Source organism: Pseudomyrmex gracilis, unplaced genomic scaffold, assembly GCF_002006095.1.
Source record: "Pseudomyrmex gracilis isolate BER0280 unplaced genomic scaffold, ASM200609v1 scaffold_88, whole genome shotgun sequence".
In the NCBI taxonomy this organism is placed as follows: Eukaryota; Metazoa; Arthropoda; class Insecta; order Hymenoptera; family Formicidae; genus Pseudomyrmex; species Pseudomyrmex gracilis.
Genome location: NW_018020672.1, coordinates 27,434 through 52,424, shown reverse-complemented (window position 1 = coordinate 52,424; position 24,991 = coordinate 27,434). Strand labels below are relative to the sequence as shown.

The following is a 24,991-nucleotide window of genomic DNA, read 5'->3' as shown; positions in this document are numbered from 1 at the left end:
TCCGCGTCTCTCCTATTTTTTTCTTTCCACGGAACTTTCATCCATTTTCCGTGCGTGCGTGCGTGCGTGCGTGCGAGCGAGCGCGCGCGCGCGCGGACTCTTGGCTCGGCGCGCGATGGCGCATAGAGAGGATGCGCGCCTATGCACGGGCGGATCCGCGAAGCTGCGCTCTCGCCTCGAGGGGGGCACATTCGCGCGCTCGCACGGGGCACCTTCTCCCGCCAGGTACACCCGTGTTCACCCGGACGCACACGCGCGGCTCCACTCATGCATATACAAAGTGTATCCAAGTGTTCGTGCGTACACATATTCACAGAGCCACAGACATACACACACACATTACGTATACAATCGTCTGTTTCCTTCTTGTGCGCTCGACCGGCCGCAACATCGCCGCCGCCACTGGCCGTCAATGCTCGTGGTGGTTCGTCGGGGCCCCGGCGCGGCCCGAGTAGCAAGTCACCTCCGCTCACCTCGGTGGAGCGCAGCGCGCGCGTTCGACTTCAGTCTGCGCTCGACGCGAGTCGTGCAGTACGGGAACGCGCGCACCAGGAGGAAGGCACTCAAGCGGAGACATAGACAGACGACGACGAGAGGCGGGCCGGCCTGGCTGTCGCGCGCGTCCGAGAGACACTCTTGTGTACGCACGCACGCACGCACGCGGCTCCGCTCTGCTCCGATAAATCCGCGTGCGCGTAAATAAACACACACGGGCTCTCGGGAGTAGCGTGAGAGAGGCGGACACACGTGACATACGGAATTATATCGCGCGCGCGCGCGATATGTTGAAAGAGATATAATACAGTAGATCGGAGACGCGATCAAGACCGAGATCGACGTGATCGGTGAGCAGTGAGATCGGCGATCGAAGAGAACGGGATCTCGGAGTTATATATATATATATACATATATATATATATATATATTAGAAAAGGAGTATTTGGGAAAACAATCGAAGCGACACGCCGAGGATTAGAAGAGACTGGGAGAACGAAGAAGAGGAAGAGAAGAGATCGTCACAGTGTGAGTGCGAATAATCTGGAGGATTTTCTTGAGCGGCCAAGCTGCGCAGGAACGGAACGCGGTATTATGTCACACTCCCACGCGAGCGACGGTCGCCGCTGCCGTTTCTGCCGCCGTCGCTGCTGCTGCTGCTGCTGCGAGGCCCAACAACGTCCTCAGCATCGCTTGACATTTCTGTGGGCCGCGCTTACCGCGTGACGGATTCACGCACGCGAGCATCATCGCGGATGTTACACACGCTCCCGATTCTGATGTGTCGATGATAGCAATCGCGCCGTGTCATTCTAATCTGTAATCTTTATTATACGCGCGCGACGAACGTTTTCCTCAAGTGTTTTCCCGTGATGTAAGAGCGCCGATAATAAATTCGCGCCTAACAAGTGACTCCTCCGATCTTTATTTTTTAGTGATCATCGTTGAAAAAGTCGCGCCGCGCGGTCGAACGCGCGCCCACGCGTACGCGCACGCGTAATAAACGTTCGATTCGTGTTTCCGGTGTTTCGAGCCGACGGCTCGTTCAGGAATTCTCACGCTGCGACAGCCCGTAGGAGGAAAGGACCGAAAGGTAAACGGAGAAGAGAGAAAAAAGTCATTTGGCGGCGCGTATAGCGCGCGCGTTTTCCACGGAGCGAAACACAATCGCGCAAGCGTCCGTCGTCGTCGTCGTCGTCGTCGTGCAAGCGGCGCGGCGGTGTCACGTATCGGTATGGCACGCGATACGACTCCGCTTGGACTCCGCTCGACACCGCCCGCGCGCGTATCGGCTCGGCTTGTCTCGTCTCGTCCCGGCTCGGCTCGGATCGATCGTGACGCCGGGGTATGAAATCGGTAATGAGCTGTAAATCTCCGGCGTGTACATCGGACCGCGTGTGCGGGTGAGTCACACGTCACGGATACCGCCGACGATACTTGCCGACGCAAATGTGTGCGCACTCGTGCATACACACACACACACACACACACAAACACATATATACATATATATATATGCGCGTACGCGTATAATATACGTAGACGGCACCTTCCTCGGCGTATTCTTTTCCCTTCGGTAGAAAATCGAAGGAAAGGATAATAAGCGAGAAATACACTCTCTCTTACCCGCCGGCCGGTTCCGTGGTTGGCCGCGCGCGCGTGGGCGTAAACAAGAGAGAAAGAGAGAAAAACGATCAAGCAGATGGCGAAAGAAGGGTTACAAGAGCGAGAAAGAGAGACGAGCATAGAGAAGCGAGCAGAGAGTCGATTTTCTGAAAAAAAAAAAAAAAAATCGATGGTGAAACCTTCGTTAACGTTCGGTTTAGACCGCGTGTGCGCCGTCTTGCGTATTCGCGTGCCTTTTCCATCGCTCGCGGGAGAGATAATCCGCGGTGTCGGCCGGATCGATTCGACTGGAAAAAACATCGGAATACACGACGATCGACGTCGTGAGACAAAAAGAAGAGAGAAATAATAAATCGAAAATATAAATCTCTGATCTCCGTTGAAATCGATTTTCGCGCGTCGTTCGCAATTTATCGAGAAGAAGCGACACGCGGTAACGGGATTTTATTCAATTTTGATTTTACGAAATAATGACGCGAGAAAGATAATCCGGCATTAGGAAGAATAGAACGATTAATTACTGCGATTGGGGCTCGCGTCTCGGTGAGATCGCGCGCGCTCACGTCGATTCGCTGACGAAGCAGAATCGTTCTCGTGTGATTATATATGCCAATGACTTCTGAAAAACTCTCTATGGAATCGCGATCGATGCGCGGATATCGTTTTACCTCGTGTCGCGTATCTAAACGTGAAAGCAAATCGCGAGATCGAGAAAACATATATTTATATGCGTGGAAGACGCGGCGCGCGTCACGCTATTTCTCAATTATGCGACTAATAATAGTCCGGTACATGTCTGACACATGCAGGAATTCGACAATTACGTCCCAACTCGCATCTATAAAAGTTGCGAGTTGTTATTACACGAGCCGAAAGATCGCCGTTGAAAAGAAAAGATCTTCGGATAGATTTGTTACTTCGACAACGGTGACAAAATTTTTGTCCGAACAAATTTCTCTAGTTTTTACTTAACCTTTATAATTGTCTATATGCAGATTAACGGAGCGTGTGTTCGTTTACTTTTAAAATAACACACTCTGCAAAGTTTGTCCGTCAAAATATTCGTTCGACAATTTTTTCGGTCCAATTACAACGCCGATAAATTGCGCGTTCGTCGTAATTCGCGGTATCAATTTTCAGACATTTCATCGTTTTACGATAATAAATACACCCACAGCGAAGACCCACGCCGCGGAGATATAAATCAGAATTGACAAGTCCGGAGACCAGATCAACCTCTCGTTGCGACGAGTCGGATCGTTGCGCCACGCAAAACGCGACGTTTGCGCGATTTCGTCTGTACGGACCGGTAATCATCGTTCTTTCAGCGCTATCTTCGCCGCCTCTTCGGATCACGCGCAAAACGGCCGGGGCGATCGCCGCAGAAAAAGACCGACGCGATTACATTAGAAAGTATGCCGTAATATTGATTTATACCTCGCCGATTTATCGAGAGATATATCCTTAAGTGCGTCGCGCGCGCGGGTAATCGCGCGCTCATTACGAGGCGCACGTCCGTCGTGTTTACGCGCGCGCGTTGTGCGCGCCTTCCCCGTTAGAGTAAGTACGTACGTACGTACGTACTAACGCAATACGGAGATGCGTATCACGGGAGAGACAACGCGAGGGGATAAAAGAACACAAGAAGAAGCGACGCGAACACGTCGCGGCGGACGAAAACAAGCGGCGTAGAAACTAATAATTTAGCGATTTTTTTTCAAGCGCCTCTCGCCATTTCGTTGTCGTTGCGCGCGCCAACGCGCGCGCATTCCTCTTGGCTTTTCATGGCATCGACACATCGGCATCCTCGGCGCGACAGCGAACGAACGAACATCAATACGCGTCTCGTATCGATCTGGCATTATGATGATTATTATTATTATTGCGTTATGCGTCTTCTCGCATGTGTATGTGTGTGTGTGTATGCATCTGTACGTAAGCGCGGATTGAGACCTTATAGCGACGCGCTTTCGCGTGCGTATACACGCGACTTTATGATTTCGTCGCGCGCATATGCGCGCTTATAGATCTCCGTCGGCGAATAACGCACACACCGCGCGCGCACATTGTGCCGTTCAACCTGCTGCGGTGTGTTTTATCGCGGTGTTTCTCTCGCTCTCCGCGAACGACTGGAGTATATTCGTTCGCGCTCCAATGAAAGTCTCATTTCTTTGCCTCGTATTTATCGCGTCGAATCGTTCGCGCGCGAAGTTACAGCTGACACGCGCGCGTTTCGTATCTCTAATTAACGGCGATAAGATTCGCGGATCTTTAATCTCGATCCGAAGGTAAGAGAGAGAAACGCTCTGTGGAAAGTTCTCCGATTACGTTTATCGGTTGCCGGATAATCGAGCGCGGTACGCGAACGTAATGAGCTCGCGGAGTATATCGGGTTTCAAATAAGTTTCGGTGTTAAGACGTTTCTCCTATAACGTTAACGTTCCGCGCTTTAATTGCGAGCGAGAGCCTCCGCGAAGCGAGAAACGCGGCGGGTTTTTTTTTACCGTTTCGCGCGCGCCCAAGCCCCGGATAACTCGGCGGTAATTTACTGGCGATTGGTCGCTTTGCTACGATATCGCGCCGGTTTACCGGGTCGTGATTAACGTCCCGATCGCTTAAACGGCTTGAATATACGACGTTGTGTCTCAACCCAGTAGTCGACGATTAATCCCGTCTGGAAATTAAAACTATATACGTTTCTCCCCCTCACGTTGGTTCTCGACGGCGACCGACCGACGTGTGTGTGTCGCGAGTCGAATTTATCAACGGTAAATTAGACGACGGGACGGGTCCGTTCCGCGCCGGAGATTCAGTTAACGTTGGGATATTTACACAAGTTACGCCGGCGCGAATTCCCCTCGATAGAGAGCACGTATGGTACTCTCGTTCGTTCGTTGTCGTACGTTCGAGTCGGTTATCGGCGATAAAAGAGACCTTCGCGTAATAGGACCGCGTTAGCGCGATTTCGCTAACGTGAAATATTATACGTTTATTGAGTGCTACGTATATAAATTCTTGGCTCCAAACAGTTTTAAATAGAAAAGTAAAAGACGCAAACTTAAATGACACTTTGTAGAGATTATACGTTGAGTTTGTGTTTTGGTTTTACGCATATTAGAATATTTTGATAGTATATTTGTTATTATTATATTTCTCTTGTTTTTTTTTTTTTAACTAAATATCAACGATATTAATTAATTTAAATATATTAACGTTACACGTACACGTACACGTACACGTACGCACTCAGACGCATCCGTCGAATGTGTCTGACCCGCGCGATCAAATTCTTGTCACTCATTTTCTCGATCACGAGCGAACAAATTGCGATTCGATGATCATTTTCGTGCGCGGCGAGTAACTCACGCCCGAGTGATTACAGTCATTTCATAGATATACCTTTAACACGACGGTTATTAACGCTCAATCGCCGATTGGCGAGGAATGGGAAGCCTGCGATCGGTATCTGTTCGCGATCCAGATGCCGATCGTTATCCAACGCGACTTTTCGAGCCCTTCGATTACGCGAGCTCTCCTCACTCGACTCGTTTGCTCTGATCAAGGGAAAATTAAATGGACACTTTCATTAATTTTTTACCGCGCATTTAGATCGAGAGAGGAGTTACGTAACAAGAGATTTACTTTGTTCCGTTACACTAGGATACTCGACAGCGCGATTTTGAAAACAGTCCGACGAAGATTAATTTAGCAATTTACAAATTAACATTGCATTTCAATTATTAGTATTTTTCGAGTCGAATTATTTCGCACAGTGACCAAACAAGTTTCCGTTGTGTTTTTTCTTCTTATCGATAATCTTTAATATTTATTTTTTATTTCGTTTCCGCTCGGCGAACGACGATTCACCTCGAGAATCCACTTTAAATTCATAACAAGTCATCAGACATGCAGGTCGCAAGGTGTCTTTTTTTTTTTTTTTAACAACACGCGCCGTCTAAATACGTATATACGCATCATTAAACAGTCAAGTAAATGTGCTGATTTTTCTGATTAACAGGCGACGCGCGTGCACTCGAACGGAGACACCGCCGGAGGAGATCGCGCGGATTTCGCGCTCGGACTGCGCGCCGTCCGACAGGACGACGATGCGCATTTCGCATTTCGTCGTCGTCGTCGTCGCGTGTGAGTGTCGTTCTTACGCGTTCATCCCTCGTTGTATCACGCGGGTGTGCGAGTGAATTTCCTGCGAGGAGTAAGAGCAAAACAATCGGAGAGGGATAAGCAAAGAGGGAAAAGGAGCGAGGGGTGAGAGGGAGAGCGAGTAGTGCATCAACGCGTGTGAAATGGATGGTACGCCAAAGAAAAGCGAAGCAGTGCTAATATATGGATGCCCATGGGTGGAACTTGGCCGAAATGTGCCAGCGCTATCATCACGCTATACCGGCGACAGCGGCGGCGCAGAATTCCTCGCCAGCTAGGGATCTCTCGGCCGCTGCCATCGCGCAGGGCTTGTCAACCGCCACGCACATCGATCAAGCCAACTCATCTTATTCTCACTACACGTAAGATCATTATTCTGTGTGCATTTTTCTTTTTTTTCTCTCTCTCTTTCTCTCTCTCTCTCTCATATTTATTTCATGAACCCGCAGCTCGCAACCAATTTGACGCGAGACGTGTGTGTTTCGGGGGCGAGCACACGTCATCGTCAAATCTTTCGCTTTCTCGCGGTTCCAGGCCTCTTTCGTAAGATTCGTCACAGCGGGTAAACGTTAATAAAAGAGAGAAAGCGAGAGAAAAAGAGAGAGAGAGAGAGGATCGGCGAGCCCGCATTTTCGGAGGAGGGGGTGCGCGCGTGGCCGGGCCCCGTATATCGCGAGCTTATCGCCGAGGCCCCGGGTCCCCGGAGCCCCGTTCTCAATTGTATTGTATATATTAATAACGATACGGCGAATTAGGGATAAGTATACGACCGCGCGGTCAGGTCCCGGTAATCCTGTTATTAGCGCGGCGATTAGGGGAAGATGATCCCCGGGCAAATTGCAGGGGCGTGTACCGCGCGTGTTTGGTTAACATAATCGCCAATCGCTATCGCAGATCCGCGCGAGTCCCTCTCTCGGGACGAAGAAGAGGGCGCGATACATTCGAGGCGATGGAGATGCGTTTCTCTCTCAACCCCCTCGCTCGGGGATCGAGCGCGCGCGCGTCGTGTTTCCCTCCTTTCTAAAATTTTCTCTTACTTCTCTTTCTCTCGTTCTCTTCGTCTCACCCCTTTGTGTCCTCGTGAGGATCTCGGTGTGTGTTGGAAATCCATTAAATTGCAGTTTACGCTCGAGATTCAATGTTTCACTATCATTACGTCGTACACTGCGAAAGGCAAAGAAGATAAAAGTGATTCCCTTTCCCTCTCTGTCTCTCTCTCTCTTTCTCTCTTTCACCTATTCCATCTTCCTTCGGACGGACCCTTTGGGACTGTTAAGGAGGAGGTTGGGAAAATAGCATGCGCACTGCATATACGCGGCGTGCGTTTCTAACGTATCGTATAATTTCAGCTATTTTTTATCTCGTTTGCCCGCAGTCTTATTTGCTTGTTGCTTTCTTCTTGCGGCGATATATTGCGGGATGCTGCGAAATTTTCATGTTTGACATTCAAACAAAGCTCGCCGTGTGTTTGTAAAATCGTCGAGATTTGATGAAAGACAAAGACACGTCACGAGTTTGAAAAAAAGACAAAAATCTAGGTCGTTAAATGTTCTATGTGTGCGTTAAAAAATGTTTTTATAATAAATTTTTAATTTTTAATTTAATCTTAATGTTAATTTAATTTGAATGTGATACTTTTTAAATTTATTTATGTGATTGAAAAGAGAGAGAAACGTGTCAAGAAATCTGCGTGAAAAAGTACGTCGCAACGACGGTAGAGATTTTTCGACCGCGGTGCTTCCTGACGACAAAAATCAGCCCCATTAAAAATGGTTCCGTCCGGTTCCATCCGCTGCTCTTAGCCGTCGCACGGATCGCGGACCATGTCACGTTACGTATTTCATACGTGTAATGCATGCACGCGAGATATCTTAGATATTCCAAGGGATTTTACGCAAAACTTGAGCAAAAAACTCGGAAAATGTTTTCCTCAACTTACAATGAATTTATAGATAAGCTTTGATTTATCGAAATCTTTAATCACAAATATATTTTGCAATATTTTATGGATTTTTTGAATGATAATTTTCTTAAACCAATTTTCTTTCCGCGTTTTCCTATAACAACCGCGGCTTCTGTGCAAACTCCATATTCAAGAATCTTCGCGAGTTCGTTTTTAAACGTCGCGACATGCAATTCTGTAATAAGTACTGCACCGATACGTGCTTGCTTGCAGATTGATTCTCGTGTTTTTACGAGGCTGGATAAAAATTTCCAATCGACTCGCGAGAGCGATCTGAAATCTGGTTTCTCCGCGGGACGCATTAATGCATGCTCTTTCGTCCCGCAATGTTTTAGAAATATCGAGTTTAAAATCCGTCCGAGCTTCGTCTACAGCGCGCGTTTCTTCTTCATCAACGAGATGAAACATCAGAACAATCAGCTGTTAATTAAAACCATCAGTCACGCTCGTTTCGAATATAAATCCCACGCCGCGCGCATTTTAATTTGAGGATGGAAACGGAACTCATGTCACGAATCGAAAACTATCGTTCTCTCGCGGCGTGTGATAAGAATTAATATCCCGACGCGATTGTGTGTCATCGTTCACTCGATGCCGCGGAGCAAGCTCAATTTGCAAACATCGATTATATCGACGAAACGTCAATAATTCCTCGAACGACACGCTATACCACGCCACCGACACCACCTCGGTTTTTCTTGGTATTCCCGGCTAGAAATAGTTAAAGTGCCCTCTTCGAAAGTCGTTGCTGACTTGTAACGCCGAAGGCGTTGGACTTTCCGCGCAAATTTCAAGAGGGATTTTCAGATCTTTTTTTTTTTTGTATCACGGAAAATGTTAAAAGTTGAAGAGTCGTCGTTGTCGTGCGAGCGCGATGATGACGTCGCGCCTGGTGTGACCTCTCGCGTGGTGTGTACGTCGTCGCATTGACAACCTCGCGATTTCTGCATTTGCGGTGACTCAGATCGATGACTTGACGATTAAGCACCGACCGGCAGGTAATTACGGATTAACTGCTATATATCGTAATTATATCGGCCGAGATATCTCTCTGCGCGACGTTCACGATACGCAAAAACATAAGACCGATCAGACTCATTCCGTCTCGTTTTTGTCCAAAAGTTTGTCCCGAAACAGCGGTTTTTCTTCCACGTACGAAGCAATTTTTTTTATCGCGCTTCGGTTCTAAACGCTCGCCGTTGTTGCTTCGCAGCGAGGACAAAGGAAAACATTACGGAATAATTTAATCATATTTACATCGTAAACTTAACGGAAATTGCGGCAATATAAAATGAACTTCAACGACACTCGTAAGTCACTTATGTGACGCCGAATCGAACCTTTGATTTTTGATTCGCGAGCGTGTCACACACATGATACACGTACGCGTATGTATCTGTACAATATAAGAACGCGCGCGAATTACGCTCGCGCGGTGTATTTCTTCGTCGCGATTTTAGAACGATCATAAATCCGCGGCGCGTTAAACGTTACAATGGCGTACTATAGTCGGCTCTATCGGTGAATCGGAACTAATTTGCGGCCACGTAAATTTGCATCGATGAAAACAATGGTCATGTGGATTAAAGAATTGAGACAATTAAATGTCTTCGATGTCGGCGGAAACATTACTTCTGTCATTTCATCGAGAGACACATGAATTATCCGAATGACAATTTTGCTTTAAATTGTCATCGACAAGTCGTAATTTATTTATTTTTTTTTTTGCTTACTGATGATGTAAATTTTTGTTTTGCGCATTTTTACTGCGTTGAAAATCAAAGAAAAGAAACGTACGTGTCCGCGCGCGCGCACGGAATTTTTTTGCGGGAGATGCGAGAGAATCGTGCCCCGTTATGTTTGCCTCGACACAGTTCCGCAATTAACGCCGCACACGTATATATTCGTGCGATGAAGCGGCCGTTTTATCCTCCTTCGAGGTTTAGCCTGGGAATTTTCGTCGCTCGACGTTACATATCTCCGGTCGTATCGCGGCGGCGGCGGCGGCGGCGGCACCTCTCTTTCCGAGGAGAGCGCGTGTAGAAATCTTCGATTCTTCCTTACTCGGTCGCAGGAAGTCGTACGTAATGGGAGGCCCCGCCGTTTGTGCTCTCTGAGGTCAGAGAAGGTATGTATGTATACGAGAGACGGGATATACCTACACACACACACACACACATACACACAGAAAAAGAGAGATACACTGACGGACGACAGACGGACGCGGGCACCGACTTTTGCGGCGTCCGTTCCGCAGTCTTAAACAACCCGTAAAGGTTTCGGGGATGCGCTTTCTTCGTTCACAAATCTGAAACGCGCCGGAGCGTTAGTAGTGCAGAGGTGAGCGGCTGGGGTCGTCACTTCCGCTTATCAACCGAACCGCATTGGGCATTCGATTTAAAAGTTTAATCAGGAGCTTATAAAATTACCGTCTCCTCGATCGCGCTGGCGATCCTCGTCAATGACGTCAAAAACTTTCGTCGTGCGCAATTTCTTGCGATAAAAAGTTAAGCGATCGATATGTTCACGCCATACATACGCGGTCACGAGCGTGTTTCTCAAACAAGTTATGTGTCTTTATATAAATTATTATTGTTAAAATATTGATCTGTCCGGTATATATAATTTACGTGTGAGAAAATATCGGACCGTAAACGGAACCGCGGAACTGTGTCTCACGTTACATGTAAAGCAAAAATTCGCGATTATTATTATTGTTTCATATCATTATTAATATCGCGGGTGTTATAAGCGCGCGTTGGCTTTCGAACACACCTCTCGGTGTGATTTATTCGCGTACGTGGCGCGTGATTGGCTCCACGCGCGCATATCGCGCATCGACGCGAATACAGATCGATTCCACCCACGTTTGCGTATATACGCGACGACGACGACGACGACGACGAGGACGACGACGACGACGAGGACGACGACGACGACGAGGACGACGACGGACGACGAGACGTTGCGCGTACGTAAACACGCGATTGTGCGCGTGTGTTATTTCGCCGCCTTTATGCGACTGTACCGCGTCGCGTCGTCGAGCAATGCAAAAAGGGTGTGTTCGCATCGGCGCGATTATTTGAATAAAATGCGTCGTCGTTGTCGTCGTCTACGTCAGCGCGTTTCTCTCATTCTCTCTTTATCTCTCTCTCTCTCGCGCGCGCGCGCGAGAGGCTTTCTCCGATTTTTTTTCTCTTGTTTTCGATCTCCTCGGGCTCTCCTGCGGTAAAAAAAGGCGAGGAAGGAGAGGGAAGGAATAATTTACTCGGGGAAACAAGTGTGTCGTTTGACGAGGAGAACGACTTGACTGTGATGCCGCGCGGTGCCCCGGTTGCTCAGGCCTGTGTTGCTGTGTGTGCCGAACCGTGCCGAAGGAGACGCACACACCGGGCCTCTCCTTTCCCTTCTTCTCGAAGAAGAGGAGCTCCCCCGGAGGAGATTCATGAGGCTCAACGGACATGCCGATTTAGAGGATCGCCCCGCGGTTGTTGTTCTTTGTCTCCCCGCTCGGCCGAGTCTGACGTGCGTACATATAGCGGTGTGTGTGGTTGCTGGTCTGCTGCTTATTCGCAGCTTGAGCTATTTGTAATATGGTGAGACGGCGCGTGTGGAAGGATAACTGTCGCTTTTCCTTGACACGCTTTGCGGAACGTCACGTTATACGATTCTCTTTGAATATTCCTATTGTTTGTTATTAATATTCGGGTTTCTTTGTTTATACGAAGGGAAGCCCGCACGTGTATGAGGAAAAGCTCTCGACTTTTGTGTATGTTTTTACAGATCGGAGATCGAGGACGTTTGATAGATTGGGGAGGAAGATTGCGCGTTCGTTCGAGTAAACGGTTACAAGCTTCGCACTTCGCTACGGATAGTGCGCGTTACACGAACGATAATTGTAGGATATATATGCAACGATATATTATATGTTACGCGCGCCGATGTGTGGAACGCGTATATAATATAATATATACGCGGAAATTGCACTAACTAGACTGTGTAATAGCGTGAATCCTTGGTGCTCGCCCATATTTTGTTGCGAACGATATGGATCGACGGGATCGCGCGCTTTCGCGGTTTGCCACGCAGACCACGTACAAATGCGAAATTTGTCGTCGCGCGACAAAGCCTGACAAAGAACGCGGCATTAAGCGCGCAACATTCGCCGATGCATCAGCGTCCGACGATGACTCCTGGCGAATTAATATTTTCAAAACGACGCGGGCGCTCATTGCATTCGCGGTTGGAGACCGCTTCCTCTCCTATATACGCTCTCGCGGTGCAATCACCCCACATGAATCATTAAAGAAACAATGCTGAAGGCAGTGGCGTATCTATCATACGCGTGGGTGGCGCAGCTGCATCGACGCGGGCGAAAGCCGGGGAATCCTGGCCGCGGGTTTAATGGCTTTTAATTTCGTATCGTATTTGGTATCGCCGTGAGTTTCGGTATACGGGGTTTTTTTTTTTTTTTATCGGGAGGGAGAGGACGTCGGGAAGCATAACCTTCGCGAGGCCAGCGATGGAGAACGCGTTCTTTCTCCGTCGACGCGAGCGCGAGTCGCGCGCGAAGGAGAACGTGTGTTCTCAAACCAAAAAAAAAAAAAAAATCAAAAGAAACAAAAACAACAACACCGCAAGCACATAGACGTTTTATGATACTTCGTTAACAATTCTAATGTTCCGTGTACACACATTGTATTTCCAACTTTCGAATAAAGTATCGGATTTCAACGTGAAACGCGGAAAGACGCTGCGGTTTCACATCGGCCACGCGACGGGACGTACGTGCAACACGTAACTCTCGGACTAGTTTCTCGGGCTGTGGTGGATATATGTAAAAGGTGACAAAAGAAACGCGCGCTAGACGCGAGTAGGTTTATTGAATGAGAAATGCCGCGCGGTATGGTTTTTTTTTTTTGTTCCCGTCGCGGCATCTCCTCGCAAACCGAATGAAACAATGGCTATTATATGGAACACTCGCGCGCACGTATATGTATATATATATATATATATGTATAATATATATAGCTACATATACATTCGCGAAATGCTCTACGTACTTAAAAAACGTGTGCATTACATATGTCGCGGCGTTTTACTTTAGGACCTCCACGTGTGTGTAATCGTTTGCGGAAGAAGAGTCACACGTGTGTATGCGCGCGTGTGTGTGTGTATATATACAAAATAGGCTTTCGTGCGCGTGCGCACAGACAGCTGTTCGTACTATTATACCCGGTCGCATAATGCCTTAAGGACAATCGTGGGAATTCCATTAAGTGGCCTTGAATGGTTCATTCATGTCGATCAACTCTTTTCCTAACGGAACGGTTGACAGATCAATCGGCTGCGCCGCGCATCGGCACCGAGAAACGACCCACTCGGGATTTCACTCGCACCGGAGACAGAGAGAGAAAGAGAGAGAAAGAGAGAAACGCCCCGAAGTCAATTACTATCGCGCACCCCGTGTGTGATACGGAATCGATCTCTCACGCCGCTCTCCGCGATCATCGATCGGTATGCCTTGCGCTATCGTCCCGTCGGAAATTGAACGCCGCGTCGTTCGAATCAATCCCGCGACAACTCCCTTGCAACTCGGTCGCTGCTTATCGCCCTTCTCGGAGAATCGACTGCGTGCGAGTTTATTAACTGCGCTTTTTCATCGAGCCAAAGGCGATCTCTCGCACGTTCTCGGCGAAATTAGTTTGTAAAAAATGTAAGAATCAAAATGACCTTGTATGTATTTTTATTAAATCATTCTCGAATGTTGTGTTTAATGGTTGAGAACTCTTACAACATGAGATTATTTATCTGTGTATCCGTTCTAACAAGTAAGATAAATATTTTCCGTCCTTGCTATATTGACAAATTCAAACAACAAAATAATAACTAACGATTAAAAATATGATATTGAAAAGCAAACAGAAGGTCCGCATTTGCCGAGATGAGAGAAAAGACGCCTGAAAAGATTATTACGTGCTCCAATACAGAGTATCGACAATCATCGCGTATATAAGTTTTTATATTTAATTAATTAAACTGAATATATTTTATAACACAAATTGTTTCTCTTATTTATATAAATTCGAACCTGAGAGGATCCTAGAAGAGAATATGTTTGTTTCATTTAATCCAGTAAAGAGAATCAAAATTTGTCGAAACGTCATTCGCAATTGTTGCGCAACAAATAAGAATATTCTAAATAATGGTAATTTAGATTTTACTTTTTAAAATATGTAAAAACTCGCTCGCAATATAAACAATAAATAATAATAAAATCCAATTTTTGAGAACTATAGGAAATTATTTATTTAGTAAAAGTTAAAAACAAACAATATATTGCAATGATAATTTAGTATAATAGAATATATACGTTTCGACTCTACTTGAGTCTTTTTCAATACAAAAATATATATTATAGTCATCGGTATCGCATCAATAAAAATAACAAAAATGTACAGGAACACATGATATTTTTTTGAATGCAGAGGAACATGGAAGTTTTTTTTTATTTTTGCAGGATGCTGGATAATTATGACAGGGGTGAGGTGACACCACCACCGGTGAGCAGTTACGGCGGCTCTTCCGGACTTCTGGCGCTCCATTCTTCGCTTTATGCGACTCCCACGTCGAGGGCCTACGACATCGATTCCGGGATTGACGGCAACGACAACTCGATGCCCATCGACACCCAAATCATTTCGGTACGCATCCGGTTTCGATTTCCTTTGCGGAAAAACTGCCTGTTTGTTCTCGAATAGATGCTTGAATAGATTCTCGCGTTTCAGTTTGACGAGCGTGCAGTTTGTCCGCGCCTTGACCGTTGTAAACACACCTACGTTCTCCGCAGTTGTTCACGACGAGTCGGTACATATAGGCCGCGCGCGCGCGCGCGCGCTCACGCGGTCTATTTGTACGGAGACGAATGCACGAAAGTAAAGTCGAGTGAAACAATGGCGGAGGTACCGATAGCAAGATCGCCACGTGCCGCGCGCGGGAACGCGATCGACTCATTAATCTCGCGTTTCGTCTTGTCGTTAGTCGTTGCACGTATTCGCCACCCCGTCCCCGTCTCCCCTCCCGTGACGTTATCGAACTAAAATAACTATCTATTGTTCGGCACATCGAGCGCAATAAAATATCCTTAATATCTCAATCGACGCTTCTCTCGTCCTTGTATTTCTCGAGTTATGCGCTTACTTCTCTCTTAGGATTTGCACGAAATTTCCCATGGGAAAAACAAAAAAAAAACAAACCACTTTCCTCGCACACATGGAACGCATCGAATGCGCATTGTAATACTAAGCCCCAGGTTTCCCGGTGGATTTTACGAAACAATGTGTTTCTTGAAAGCAGATACCGAACATGCTGAGCGGTCCTGCGCAACAACGACTGGAGGACATGCCCTGGCTGGCTTCTGGCCCGTCGTTGGAATATCAGCAGGGCATCTCGTCGATTCCCGCGGGAGTGAAGATGTGCCATTCCGGCGGCGGCACCATTCAGAGAAGCATCAAGGAGCAACGAATACGTCGACCGATGAACGCGTTCATGGTCTGGGCAAAGGTCGAGCGCAAGAAATTGGCCGACGAGAATCCCGATCTTCACAATGCCGATCTCAGCAAGATGCTCGGTGAGTGATGCGCGCGAGATATTTCTCCTCCTTGTGAGGCTTCGACGTGGAGAGAGAGAGAGAGAGAGAGAGCTTTTGTAAGTGTTCGAAACGTCGTCTAACAATAAGTTAATTTTCTAAACGGCAAAGAGTGCGAAGTCGCGGAGACGAGACACGCGCGCGCGTATGAGAATAATATTTTGCAACAAGAGACCTTTCTTCTTATTTATTAATTGGCCTAGAAATCTTCCACAGACAACACGCAATCTGTGAATGAATTAAAGAAGAACAAATTGTATATTTAACAATCGTTGAAGAATAACACGCATTTTCATCGCGGTGATGAATAAATTCTCATGACTCGCTGGAAACCAACACTTTTAATCAAATTGTAATACGTATTCAATATTCCGTGAATGAACGGATTAAATGATTTATTTATAAATCATATTGTGTATATTTGTAATATAAAACGCAAATTCAACATCTCAATTATCGGGAAACTGTTGGACTGAATAAATATGCGAAAAGAAGATTTCTATTCTCCGGGGCGCGGCGCGCAAGAGATCAGGACGCGAGATTGCGCGCGATCTCTCGTCTCTTTTTAAAAAATACGTGTACGAGTGGAAACAATGTTGGTTTCTCGCGGAAAAGTGGCTTTTCCGCCGACTCGGCTGGGAATAAGAAAGCAGGAAAAATCTTTCTCGCGCGCGTTATCATTAAATTGTAATTGCATCTCGGGCGAATGAAATTAATTTAATTACACATCAGAATCCAGGTGTGTGTATGTGTGTGTGTGTGTGTGGATGTTCGACGGGACGAGGAGAAAGGTGAGAGTTCGCTCGTGGATTACGTACGAGAAAAAAAAATAGCCGCGACTCGTTTAACCAGCTGTCGCGCAAACGCATACAAAATAGTTTTCGTATGAACTTTGCGTCTGACTTTTAAACAAATTAAGTTCTCGGAGTCAGTTTCCGGGTCAATTATTTATATATATCGTGTATATATTTTGTGAGTGGAACAACCGCGAGTGAGAAGCACCAACGTTTTCCGTTATCGGAAACTTCACTCGTCGAAAGCCGCAGGTAGCCGAGTATAAGTTTCCACGAGAGTACCTTCGCGAATGTAACTCGCGGCGTGTCTCAGTCGTATCGGCAATCACCTGTGCGTGATCGAGATAAGGAAATCGTTTCCTTATCGCGCGCTCGGTCGAGTTCCCCTTGTCAATCTGGTTCTGATCGCTGCATTATCGTCGGCGATTCTCGAACACAACACAACGATCCCCCGGAAGACGACGCGAGCTTGCCTATATATCAACTGCGGTAGTGCGCATTGCGCATTTGTACATATGTACTACGCGTGTGCGCAAACCGTCGATTTCACGGAAAGTAAAACGCGTTTTCAGAGCGGCGACGGGCGGTTTTGCGGTTTTCCTTTTCCTTCGCCTCCCTCGTCGCGTTTGGCGTGTCTCTTCCCCAACGTTAAAACCGAGAACCCATCATCCGGACACCTAACGATCTGTCAGCGGTGCGCTCGCGCGCGCGCATGCACGCACGCACGCACGCACGCACGCACGCACGCACGAGGAGCGTTATCGTGGGCAGGCACTACACCTTGAATTATCGGCAATTGGCATCCGCAACGTTATTGGCATTTGAACGATCGCGAGTGGAGCCGTCGTGCAGAAAATTGTAAACTTCTTCGTGTGTTGCCCACCTACTTTTACCTTATACCTTCTACCAGCGTTTTCAACGCGCTCCGTGTGTTGTGCGTGTTTACGCTCGCGCGTGTGCTACGTGCGTGCACACGTGCTCTCCTGCATCTCTCTCTCTTTCTCTCACCTTCTCCCGCTCTTCCCTCTAACACGTCTTTTTTTTTTTCTACATCTTTTCTCTGCTCTCTCACTCGCTCTGTCCTACTCTTGTATACGTGCGTCGTCTCACACCAACGATCAAACTCGTAAATCATCAATCCCTTCCTCTCCCTTGATATATACATCTCTCTCTCTCTCTCTCTCTCTCTCTCTTTCTCTTCCTCGCGCCACTTATCGCGCGGCGCGGAGTAAGGAAAACTCCGTCGGGTTTATCGATCGAACATTAAGCGATCGGCGCGATGTTATTGGCATGACGCGGCTCCGATTACTATGCACGCCGGGTCTTTCGCCGCCCCCACTTTCCCCTCGTCTTCTTTTTTCTTTCCAGACATCCTACATATTCATGCGCGTGCTGTGTGTCGATCCGTCCATCCGTCCGTCCGTCCGTCCGTCCGTCTGTATGTCCGTATGCACGTCCGTTAGCTCGACCATCCGCGCGGACACACGCGTGTGTACAGAGACGCGCGCGTGCGAGCGAGCGAGCGTGTTTTGCGTCGGCGAACGCACACGCGCTCATACACGCGGCGGATACAAACATCAACGTACATCATACAAACATACGCGCATATACGCGTGCACACACGAGTTTGGGAATCGTCGTCGTCGTCGTCGTCGTCGTTATTGTTGTTGCCGTTTTCTGTTGTCCATGTGTGAGCAGGCCAAGTAACACAACGTGTGTATATGCCAATGGAGTTCGTGTAGGCACCTTATATCCGGTGACACGCGTGTCCGCGCATCTTTATTAATCGCTCTTCTCAACCGTTATAGTCTCTTCTTTCCCTCGCCGTCTTTAGGGATCCCGTCTGTCAGACATTTAGAAATTAATGCGTTCGCTCGAATCGTCGCGTCTGTCTCTTGTCGCTCCCGCGTCGTTAATTCCGTTATTAATTAACGAAGCTCCGACCGTCCCCGACGGTCCTCGATTCGGCGCGGAGGTTACATGCATTGTATTGTCTTGTCGGATGGTTCTTTGTGAGACGCACACGCGATGCATGTGTGTGTGTGTGTACGCTCGCGCGACGTCATTTATACGGTGCGTCGCGCGCGACGCCACTGCGCCGTGTCGCAGGGGACCACCTACGACAAATGTGGCAGCCCGCAAATAATACCGGGCGTATGTTGTACCACCGGCGACAGCGGAGATACAGGCCTCTAACTGCCAACGCGGTATCGTGGTTTAGTGCCTCTGATTATTTCCCCCTTTTTCTCCCGCGGGAGGTATGTGTGTACATACGCACGGTACGTACATGCGGGATGTGTCTTCGATCGCGAAGAATGCTGAAAAAATACGCTAGAAAAGCGGCCTGAGAAAGCCGCGTTTTCCGACCAACAAATTTTATGCGAAGAGTCTAGTCTTTTGACGCGAGCACTTCAAAGGAATCGTTGGTACAAGGTGGCGAAGTAGTCCGGATTTAATTTCTTAGGTTTTGTATTTGTACATTTTTAACAAAATTTTATTTCTTGCTTGTCTAGATGAAGAGAATTGGTTTGTTCTTTTTCACTCAAAATAAAAGGAATAGAGAAACTCCGAACTAGTGCGACCAGTGAAAAAGAATCAAAATGATAAAAAATTCATGAAGGATGTGTTGTACATAATATCAATTTTCTACGTTTATCGAAAACTATCGTGTGATTGGGAGACGATTCCGGGATCGAATACATCCCGTACGTTCTTTCTTCGGAGAGAGAGAAACGAACACGTTCTCCTCTCATAAAGTATCCGGCTGCCTTCCGTACGCGGCCGATTCGCGACCCTTAAACGACGGATCGGCGTGTATACAGTATCTCACTATAATGGTGCCCGGTGCGGAAGAGCCCGATAACGTCGACCTCGTTGGTCGATTTAAGGGACGCCGGTGTGCTACGCCCGATCGAAAGTTATTGCGGGTGTAGTTACTAGCCACCTCACGCGTTGTTTCTTTCCGTTGGCGAGTTTTTTCGATGTGAACCGTTCGATAATATTTCGAAGATAAGATGCATTCCAACGATTAGATTTTTTTTTGTTTTTTTTGTTTTTTTTTATAAAGAGGAAATTCGATTTTATTATATTTATTGCAATATATGCGGCGCGCCAATGATTATCGCGAACTCCCTCGGGATGTAAAAGTGTCTAAGAGACGCGGGCGTCCGCCATCGTTCGATAATAAATAACGAGGATTAGGATATAATAAACGTAATAAGCCGTACTAAGCTACGGTGACCTTTCCCGATTGTGTAGCCGCGAGGTGGAATAGATCGGTGAAGATTGGCAGCCGATTGAAATTAATATACGTGCGCGGTTAGAAGTGCGTAAAGAACGGTCTGAACTCCGAGGGAAAGGCCCACTTTTCTTAGCTCCTATGTACGTATATCACCTTCCCGCGATACCATCCTCTTCCCCCTACCTCTTCTCCTCCTTCGCCTCTCTCCGTTCCGCTTCTCCTCTCGTCTCCGTCGGGCGGTTCTCGAACAATAGCACCTCGACTGCACGGTGGATGAACTTCTGAGACTGGAATCGGCTCTGCCCACTCTGCAAATTGCGTTTTCGTAAAAATATTCATAAGGGAAAAGAGGTCGGCCGATCTAAACGGCAACCTACATCCTGCTCCGTGCGCGGCTAATAAATGCGAACGGTGAATATATAGGTCCCCCGATTCGCGCGCACGGATTCGCCGTAATGAAAAATAGATCGGTGCGATCGGAGTCAACAGTCACGTCAAGTCAACTCCAGGCGGTGTAAAATATATAATAAAATATACTCTGAAAACTAAGATATGTTTTCATTAAACATATCCCGTAAATGAAACAAAAGCATAATGAGAGAGTTCTTCGCCGTTTTCGAATGTGTTAATTAAACTGTTGTTTCAAAAACTTAATAAATACTACTTAATAAATATCGCAAATAATATCAATTATGTGAACAAGTTCGCTCTCTGTAGTTTGCAGCGATTTATAGAGTATTGATAATCGATAATCGATGTGTCACCCCGAAATACTTCTATCTTCTTTACAATCTTTTCCTCGATACGCGCGCGCTTTAATTTCGCACCGGTCGTGAATCGCCGTCGAAATCGTTCGCAATTTCATTTCTCGTCGTTTACGTCTCGGAATCACGATAAGACCGCGTATATACACCGATGGCTTTTTCGATTCGATTTGATAATGAAGGTAATCTATGTGCCTTCAATTAAACTTGTTTACCCTCGTTATGCCATCTTCTCTCGTTCCCCTTCTTTCTCTGTCTCTCTCTCTCTCTCTCTCTTTCTCTCTCCTATGCTTCGGATTCGACCTACGAGAGAAACTTGTTCGTTTTCTACGGCGTTGCTCGATTAATCCGAGACAAGATCGGCCTCTCGTACGATCACGAAACTCATTTGTTTCTTTATACCGTCCGCGCGCACACACGAGAGAGAGAAAGCGCGCGCGCCGTGCATTAAGTACGCTCGTTTCGATCTGGCGCATTTAAACCGCTACCATCATCATCAATCTGGCAATCATCGAGTGGTAGTAGAGTTGTTCGCCGATCGACTTAATCGCGGCAAATCGGATTAGCGCATCGACGAGAGAGAGAGAGAGAGAAAGAGAGAGAGAGAGAGAGAGAGAGAGAGCGCCTAATCGCCTCCGCTTTTTCTCTCTCTGTCTCTCCCGTTCACGTTTACGTCGTAAAAGTCACGAGAGTTATTTCGAGTTACACACGTGATCGCTCTCGGTAATTTTTTTTTTTTTTTTTACCGAAGGATACCGCGCGCGTCTTGACCCCCGGTCGACGAGCCGAGTTTTGCATCTGGTTAAATCACTCGGAGCAAAACTCTTTATGCACGCTCTCGGTCGCGCGCGCGTGTTCGTCTTTCCGATCGTACACCGACAAAGTCTCTCGGCATTACGCACAGAGGACGATGCGAAGAGGCGGGGCAAGAAGAGGAAAGAGACTCTCGTCGCGGTCCCCGCTAGTAGTAGGCGAAGCAACATAACGAACCGCGAGACAAGATCGGGACCAATAATTGCACATACATATAAAATGAGCCCTGCGCGCGCGAGGGGATCATCTCAAATGAAACGGACGGACGTATAATGGCATCATCGTCTTATACGTTGAATACGTAGATCGGTATGTGCGCGTGTGTGTAAACAACTGTGTGTGTGTGTGTGTGTGTGTATGTTTGTAAATATGTTTATAAATAAATACACGAGACACAGATGTGTTCCTGTTGCACATCTGTGAGACGCACGAAGTACAATCCATTAATGTGAACGCGAAGCAAATAAATGAGGACAAAATCTCTCACCTCGAAAACTTTCGCCACCGTCTTCTGAAATTAAATTACTGATTACGGCTATGTCCAAACAGCCGCGCTTTACGCGTGCATCACTCTGTATTTCGCGCGTGCACATTGTGCGTATGCTATATTCGTATATACACAACCACGCGCGTATATACATATATATATATACATACATATATATCTATATATATTATATATACGTATTCATCCGTGGAAGAAGGACGAAGGAACCGACGGGTTGGCTAAGCTAAAGCAATAATAAGCCATAAGCGCGGTCTCTGCATAGAATGCCGGGTAATGAGGTGGAGTCGAGAGCGGAGTCTGGCCGCACCCTTACCTTCCGACGACGGCGACGCTTACACGATCGACCCACCTATCCTCCGACGAGAATGACGACGACGACGACGAAGACGACGAGGACCGACGAAGACGAGTCGAGAGATTGCAACATCCATCCATCGCGCGTGCGCGCCGCCGCGAACAGATAGAAATAAATTATTATATTTATGAAAATACACGTGGGGGATGGACGTAGCGCGGGATCGCGGATCGGATAGAAGAGGAGGAGGAGGAAGAGGAGGAGGAAGCCCTCGAGCGCACGGACCGGCGATTCATCGACGAAGAGGCCTCCGACTTTTGTCCCTCTCCTCCGGAGTGGATCGTCTGCACCACGCCTATACGGGTCGGATCAGAAAAACGACAGATGGAGTGATATGATAATTTATGTACGACACCGCGAATCGATACACGTGGGGCGATTTACAAATGGTGTGACGAATCACGACGAGGGTTATATTATATATATATGCATGACGATGTGATTTTCGATCTTCGTTTTTCTTCATCGCGAAGATGAAGAAGAAATTTTCTATTTTCAAATCAAAAAACCCGCAAAGAATTGAGATTTACGTACACGCGAGAGACTTTCTATGTGCGCGCGAATCGTCCGTCAAGATTTCTCGCACCGACTGTCAATCAATCCGCGTCGACTTTCGCGAAGTTCGGCTGTGAAGTTTACGGCGAGTGGTACGACGCGTGTCCATCCGCGCGTTGTACCACAAACACGGCAACGTAACTCTCTCGACGGGGAACAAGCGCGAGCGTGTCACTATGTCTTTTCCGCCGCTGGCAGCGTGGAAACGATTTCCTTCGCGCGATTTCGTGACGAACGAAAGGCGCGACTTTTTTCCGACTCATTCCTCGCCGAGGAATCCGAGAATCCGGACGTGTCTATCCTTCTTCTTCCGTGAATTGTAGAGGCAATGACCGATTGTTTCTTTTTCGAGCTTCGAATTAAAAGACACGCGCGCGTTGCGATCTTTTTCTTCGAGTTATTGAACTTTATCTTTTTTTTGTCGAGTTGAGTTTCTACCGAGATCTTCAATATGATCTACACTGATCGCGGTAGCTATCATGTAAATCTTCGAAATCTATTCCGATCGGAATAGATTTCGACTTGTGTCTTTTTTTCTATCTTTTCTATCTTTTAAAAAGAAAAGAAAACGAAAAAACAAAATAGAAGTCACATTCCGAGTGGAATTGATTCCGAGAGAGAGCAATAGCTACTCGGGAAATTTTGTAAAATTCGCGCAGCAAAGAAAATATGTATCGCACACAAAGGGTACGTTCATTCACCGAGATCGTTCGCGGAACACGAGGAGGCGAGACGCGTCGTCCACGTGGCCGTTGCCGTCGAGTCGTTCGTACGCTCACGACGTGTGCGAGCGAGTCTGAATGGCAGTTGGTTGCCTACCTGATGTCTTTGTCCTGTCAAAGTGGATGTCATCGTTAGAGAGTCGCCACGCGACAATATAACAAAATGTGTTTCGATTTTTTTCCTCCTCTCTTTCGAGGCGCTCTCTCTCTTTATTGTAGTACGACACGTCACAAATTTTATTAAACGTGAGATTAAACTTGATTCGTGATTTGTAAAAAATCTCGACGCAATTGTTCTCTGTTTTTTTCATTTATAAGGTCGTCCTTTTAACTTCCGCCAAATTTGGCAGAACGCTCGAAAACTCGTCTTTTATGCGCGCGGACCCCTCCCAGATCGCACGTCGTCGTGTGCATCAATGTTGCGTTTGTAGTGCGCAGGTGAACGTGTGCGCGCGACACCGACGCGGCGCGCACACAACGCCGAAGGAGATGAGATACATCACGGGACGGGAGACGTATTATTAATGGTGACAGTGGGCGACCCCCAGGTTGGGCGGGGTGCGCGATGCGGTCCCCGATGTGGGCCCCGGCCCCGTTGTGCCTCCCCGTCTTCCTCCTCTCTTCGTCTCTTCGCCTTCTCGTCGCTCCGTAGACCATTTGCTCGTATACCTTATCGACGCGTGTTCTGCGTGCGTCTAAAAATGTATCGCATTTTTTATTCAATTCGAAATCGATATCACGCCGATATCGCAAAACGATTATGTGTGTTTTGTCGTCGATCTGTCTCGTTGTCGAAAGAGCGGTGTCAATTGGTGGTTACCCAACTGCTCGAGATTCTCGAATCACCATCGAGAAGAAACGTTACAAGCCGATAGATTTACGAGCCTAGCTTGCGATGCTGTATAGTTTACGACGACTGGCTCGCGGGGCGGCGAGGCGAATCGCCGCGAGAAATATTTCAATCCGCGCTCGCGTCTATATAGAATTTATCGGGTATTCGCGATAATTAAAGTCGAGAAAAACAGGGATGGTTACGAGCGCGCTAACTAACTCCGGTGACGGAGCAACACGGGTTTTATATGCTATTCTCTAAATGCCGCGCCGAGAGTTTCTCGCTCGATTCTGAAAATGTCACGTGCCAATTCGCGCCGAGTGTGTCTGTTCAGGCGATCGCCGCCCGCGCACCCGCGACCATAACGAAATTCCCGAGGTGTCTGGGCGCCTTCGATGTGCGCGAGCGAGCGAGAGAGAAGAACGACGAAAAGGTTTAATCGCCGATCGCCGGGTGAATTACCGACGGGCGCGTGCGTAAATCACCGCGGAATCGTTAATTAGGCGGTAGAACG

At 47.4% G+C, this 24,991-nt stretch overlaps 1 protein-coding gene across 4 annotated transcripts in view; it reads left to right on the top strand.

Moving 5' to 3' along the window:
• The first annotated feature begins 1,500 nt into the window (after window positions 1-1,500).
• The window catches only part of LOC109855397 (putative transcription factor SOX-15), a 30,716-nt gene continuing 7,225 nt past the window's right edge, over window positions 1,501-24,991 (top strand). For 2 of the 4 annotated variants that reach the window (XM_020429620.1, XM_020429618.1), the window contains exons 1-4: window positions 1,501-1,588; window positions 6,140-6,644; window positions 14,766-14,949; window positions 15,602-15,875. In XM_020429620.1, coding sequence (XP_020285209.1) covers window positions 6,466-6,644; window positions 14,766-14,949; window positions 15,602-15,875 — 637 coding nt within the window. In that variant the 5' untranslated portion in view covers window positions 1,501-1,588; window positions 6,140-6,465. Of the gene's footprint in view, window positions 1,589-5,996; window positions 6,042-6,139; window positions 6,645-11,563; window positions 11,771-14,765; window positions 14,950-15,601; window positions 15,876-24,991 lie in introns of those variants that run through there. The other 2 variants (XM_020429619.1, XM_020429621.1) reach the window with 2 other exon arrangements.